Raw genomic sequence first — 6,017 nt, 5'->3', positions numbered from 1 at the left:
TCTCTCTCTCTCTCTCTCTTTCTTTCTTTCTTGGTTTTTTGAGACAGGGTTTCTCTGTGTAGCCCTGGCTATCCTGGAACTCACTTTGAAGACCAGGCTGACCTTGAACTCAGAAATCCGCCTGCCTCTGCCTCCCAAGTGCTGGGATTAAAAGCGTGCGCCACTATGCCCAGCCTTAGTTTCTTTCTTAATCTCCATCTTTATCATTCCTGTCCATGTCTTGTGGATTTGTATCTTTAGAACACTTTAATACAGAATTCCAAATGTAAATTTAGGTGGAACTAGATGACAATATTCATATCCATGACATATGGTTACTGGGACTCAGATTAGTAGATAATAAATCATTGCATAAATTACTAAAATGGCTTTAAATTAGTTATAAATTACAACTAAACTATTTGAAGTAATCCATGAATAGCAATGACTTTTAGCAGAAAAATCCCACTTAAATTAATTTTTAATATTTAAGAAGTTTGCTACCCCCAAACATTATACAAACCCACAAATATGCATTGTATACTTGCTTACTACATACAGACAGACATACAGACAGACACACATACAAACAAAACTGCTTAACTGTTAAACAATTTTATTGTGCAGATTTGAAATCTTTATAGGACATGCAGCATAAAAAAGTGTAAAATATATCAGTAAGCATATAAAATTTCAGTAACCTTTTGGATCAGCAATCGACTTGTATAAAACTGAGTATCTAGGGAGAACAGACATGTCTTGGAACACACAGTTTACAGACTGAATTGTAGAATCATTTCCCAAGTGATTCTCCTTATATAAAGATAAAGAATATCTCTACATGTAAAAAGGTATACAGTCTAGTACACTTTCAGTTATGTGCACAGTTTAAAATTCAAACTGTGGCCATGCCAGTGTCTGTTTTAAATGCAAACAATCAAAGTAGGTAGCAGGTTGGTAAAGTGTCGGCAAGACTAAAGGAGAAAACAAGTCAAGCAGGGTTCCAATAAATGTATGAAAGTGAAAATAAAAGCCTATCTGGAATTTTAAAAATATCCCCAAGGGCAGAGCTGTAATGTGAGCTGGGAAGTCAAGGCTTTTGGGTGTCCCAGGCAGGCAGCTTTCTGGAGACTCAGGTACACAGGTGAAATTCCTCAGTTTGGGTTCAGAAAAACTTGAACTTATTCCAGCAAGAACATTACCTCAGGCTTTTGTTACCACCCTTCCCCCACCTTTCTGAACAAAATGATGGTTGGATTGGGTCAAAGGCTCCTTGCAGGGGGAAAGGTTGAGCTTCACAGCATTACAGATTATTGCAAAGGCTTTGCATAAAAGGGGCCATGTTTACAACAGGCTTGGCAACCTCCTTTGTGACACCCCTCCCTGGAGGTTCAGCTGAAAAGGAAGCACAGTGTTGAGCTCCTAAGCCGTCCCAGTCAGTCACTAAACCTTTATCCTGGTGAGGGGTCAGCTTAGAGTCAGGAACCTGTGATTATTCTTGAAAATGAGTGAAACTGAATAGACACGCTGGCCTCACTCAGTTGCTGAGTGGCAGGGAAAGCTGGCTTCTACTTCTGCCAGTCCAGAGAGGTCTCAGCCCCATTTGTCTGCTTCAAATCATTTCATTGGGTTAATGTTGACCAGGCTTAACATAGAGAAAGATGCTACATAGCCAAGCACAGATATCAACATCAACAGGTTCTGTATTTCAGAGTCAGAAACAAGTACAGAGAACTAGCAAGTGCATTTTGTATGGTTTGTTTTTAGGAAAGCTGCCGGCATCATGCAAGTAGATGAGTTAGATCCTATTTGGAAAAAAAAAAAACATGAAAAATTAGAAGGCACGTGGGTCTTATTCTCAGTATAGCAAATATTCAGGCAAACAAAATAACAGGTTAAAAAATGCCAGGATGAGTAAAACATTGTTGGTATGATGAAGATTATAATCTCCAAATTGATGGTGATCCCTAAATCCCTAAATCTAACTGGATTGTTAAGAGTGAGGACAACAACCAATTCCTTAGATAACCGGCATATATTAAACACCTTCCTTCATGCCCCTAAACACATGGCCATAGCCTGAATCTCTTCCCTTTGCATGACATCATCACCTTTGAGTAGGCAGTTGAGGTTGTCGGTACTCTTCCCCTGCCTCCCAGTCCTTCCTATTTTTCTCAAATCATCTTTCAAAAATATGTTTATATCTTAGCCAATGAAACAATGATTCACATATAAAAGAGAGAGCAGGAATGGGTTTAAACATTCCAGGCTGTCAAACATAGATGCAGTAGCTTAGAAGAGACAAGTAGTATATAAGAGAACGGTGGGAATGAATTCTTTGTTCTTGATCAAGACAGACCATTCATAAATTGCTGCTGCGATAGCAACTTGGAATTGGCACCAAGGAAATAGTAAGGGGGAAAAAAACCTTTCATCCTTGAAATGTCCCTCATATCTCTTTCTGCGTGCTGATGCGGATGTTGCTGAATATCTTGCCAATAGCTTCAAAGAGTGGATCGCAGAAGGTGTGGACGTAGATGGAGTAGACGCGGCTGATGCACTGAATCTCAATCAGGAAGCTCTTGATGCACGGTACAACAGCCCAGATGTGCAGGAAGGAGAGAATGGCAAAGTAAATGCCCCAGATGAGCGCCATTGGGATGCCGAAGATCGTAGACAACAAGCGGTAAAACCAATATTTTGTCACAGTGAAGGTGGTGAAGCTGGCCTTCCAGATGCCGTCGAAACTGTGTGTCCCTTCTGGTTCTGCAATCACATCTTCAAAGTCAATCTGAAAGAAAGAAGGAGCAGAATGTGAGAACAGAAGAAAAGGGGGGAAGACCATGTGAGATGTATGCAAATGTGTAAGATCTGTGTGCCAGCCCTGTGCAAGGCAATCAGCAGCCATCATCAGCACCTGCCTCCTTGGACCTCACTGGGAACATGAATATATGGTTCTCCTTAGATCTGATTATTCCAGGGTGGAGCAGAAAAGGATTTTAACCTACATCCCAGGTGTTTCTTTGCTGTGTCATCTGTTGAGGACTACTGCTCAGGTTAAATAGATGTGGTTTAAAGCAAAACTCAGGAACATGAGTGAGGACACCCAACATTCAGTAAGAGGTAAATAATGTGACCTAAGTTTTTACTGCCTTCAAAGACAATCATAATCCAGTGTTAAATACTAGACACAGTTAGAATTAGACAAACCTGTTAATGACATTTGTAACAGGATTAACAGAATCCTTTCATCCATCCTATCATCACTGCGAGTTGAGGCACAGAAATGATTGTGGGGTGGCAAAGCAGAGCTTTGGAAATGTATGTGATGGGGAAATTCGAGGTGCGTGGGAATGCTGGGATCCAAGCATCAGGAGCAAGTAAGAATGAGACCCAGGAGTGTCACAGGCAGAGGAGACCAGAGTGACCACATCAGAAGACATGTTGAGGCCAGAATGGGTACTGTTTTCCATACAGTGAGGGTCTTTGAAGATGTTAGAACAGGGAAGAGCAGCTACAGACACACAGTTTCTTTAGATGAATTTGACAAGGGGTGTGAATATCTAAGTGTGTGAGTGTGTGTGTCTGAGTGTTATTTCAAAGAGAGGAACAAAGAATGACCTTCGAACTCTCAATAGGACTGTTAGGGAGAACACAGGTGACATTAGAGCAAGGAGAATATTAGAGAGAGAAAAATTAAGTTAGCAGATCGGAACCTCACCTTAGAATTAGACAAATTGAGAATATAGTTTTTGGTAATGATTAAGACAAATGCCAATGGCCCAAGAATCATGGATATTTCAGAAGTCCATTTTAGGAAGCCACTGGAAAGCAATCAACCAAATTTGCAGTTACATAGCACTTACAACTGCTTCTTTGCATTGGTTACCTAGAACAGTGGGTTCCTGTCACTTTACAAAAGAAGAGACATATGGCGACTTTCTAAAGTCAGATGCACACACAGCAATAGGAGGATCCCAGTGCAAATTCAGTTCTTTTGCAAGGTCTCACTTACTCACCTACATAGTTACTTCTTAGGCTTTATATAAACTAAATGAAACACAAGATTAAAAGCAGTTATCATCAGGAAAGCAGAATAGAGCAACTCCTTCCTGGTGGCTGCTATGTGAGGGGCTCTAGCATAGTTTGAAATTCAAAGAAACTGATGTCATTGACCAGCAGCAGCCCTGCAGAGCTAGGCTAGAACTTGGGTTCCTTCAGGCTGTGGCTCAGTGTCAAAGAGTCACCTTTGATTCAGCACACCAAACTATCTTTGGAAAAAGTACATGATGCTTACCAGTCTTAAAGTTTATTTTCTAGAACATTCTGTTTCTTTCTCTATTGCCCAGTGTCCTAAGAGTATAATATGCAAAATGGCTTGGTTATAATTTTGCAAATGAAGTTAAATAGATTTATTGTTATTGTATTTTTCCTCAGAACATTCAGAACTAGACTGAGGTAAATATTTACTTGTGTGTGTGTGTGTTTAGCAGATTGTAGAATCCAGATAGCTCAGGTGCAAGCACAAGGACATAAGTTTGGTCCTCAGAACACACTAAAAAAAGAGTAAACAAACAAGCAAACATACAAACAAACAAACAAACCAAAGCCCACCAGACACAGGGCTCAGCAGGCCAGTCTAAGCAGGGAATTCCAGACTAGTGAGAGAGTTTATGTTTAATAAAAAATGATGGGTGGGTTTGGAAAAACAATCTCTGATATGTCCTCTGAAACACACACACACACACACACACACTTAGAGAAAATGGAGAGGGGCATAAGGCAAATCAGACCAACACTTGAATGATGTTTCTGTTCAATTTATTTATAATCGTCTATGTGTAACACATTCTTCCCAAAGCAATGAAAATGAGAAATTAAGATTTTTTCCTTCAATTCATTTAAAATATACTCTTATTTTTACTTTTTAAAAAGGTGTCATTATTTAAAACTGCAAAATCATCAATAAAATTTAAATCTGGGATCAAAGGATAATGCATGGTGATTGACCAATCTCCTGGGAGTGCAGAACTGCTGGAGCATACAAAGTGTACAAAGGCCCATTGCTTTCATTACAGGAAGGTTTATTACTAATTATTCCAGAAATGACAAGGGATTGTCTATGTGAACAAGAGGTTGGTTTGAGGCTCAAGTCTGGTCTAAAGAAGTTGATGGTTTCTTTAAGACTGAAGCACTTTATGAAAAGTATTTTTTGAAAATGAACAGAGCATTTCACAATTAGAAGGCATATTAATAGACTTAGAATCTGTTTCACACCCTGAACTCTGCTGGTAAGTAATAATTTCCCTAGCATGACCTCAGAGGCAGTGAACAACGTGTGTGTGTGTTTGTGTGTGTGTGTGCGTGTGTGCATGCATATATAAATATAATTTGCTCATATTAATGAAGTATATCTAGTTAGAGAAGATATCTAGGGACATGTGTTTCTACGAAAACTTTCTTGATAACAATTTCCTTAACTTTACATCTAAAGTACTTTTTAAGTAAGCATATTGGAGATTCTTTTTTCTCTTTTTAGGTATTTTTGAAAGTTTCTAGGTAGCTACATTTTCAGTGCATGCCCCAAACAGGTAGTGAGTATAACATTCAATGAATTTTGTACCTCAGTGAATTTTGTGGGTTTTTTCTGTGACAAGATGATGAAAAGAAAAAAATTATCTATCTATCTATCTATCTATCTATCTATCTATCTATCATCTATCTATCTATCTATTCAGTTAGTTTCTAATTTAGTCTTAAGAATTTAAGGTGGAGGACTGCCTTACCTAGCATCAGTGGGAGGAGAGGCACTTGGTCTTATGGAGGCTTGATGCCCCAGAGAAGGGAGATACTAGAGGAGTGATGTGGGAATGGGCGGGTGGTTGGGAGAGCACCCTCTTAGACGCAAAGAGGAGGGGAGTTGGGTGGGGAGGCTTATGAAAGGGAGACTGGGAAGGGACTAACATTTGAAATGTAGATCTTGGCTCCGGGACTCCGCCGAGCTTAGTCTCTACAGGTCAGAGTGGGGACCACGGGGG

General features: G+C 39.7%; 1 protein-coding gene across 1 annotated transcript in view; it reads right to left on the bottom strand.

The window, feature by feature from the left end:
* Positions 1–575: 575 nt before the first annotated feature.
* Positions 576–6,017, bottom strand: part of Cav1 (caveolin 1) — a 34,787-nt gene continuing 29,345 nt past the window's right edge. Inside the window, exon 3 of the mRNA XM_021165377.1 lies at positions 576–2,770. Coding sequence (XP_021021036.1) covers positions 2,429–2,770 — 342 coding nt within the window. The 3' untranslated portion in view covers positions 576–2,428. The remainder of the gene's footprint in view (positions 2,771–6,017) is intronic.

The sequence above is a fragment of the Mus caroli genome, chromosome 6 (genome assembly GCF_900094665.2).
Source record: "Mus caroli chromosome 6, CAROLI_EIJ_v1.1, whole genome shotgun sequence".
In the NCBI taxonomy this organism is placed as follows: Eukaryota; Metazoa; Chordata; class Mammalia; order Rodentia; family Muridae; genus Mus; species Mus caroli.
The sequence above is the reverse complement of the archived record's forward strand: the minus strand, read 5'-3'. Positions and strand labels throughout refer to the sequence as shown.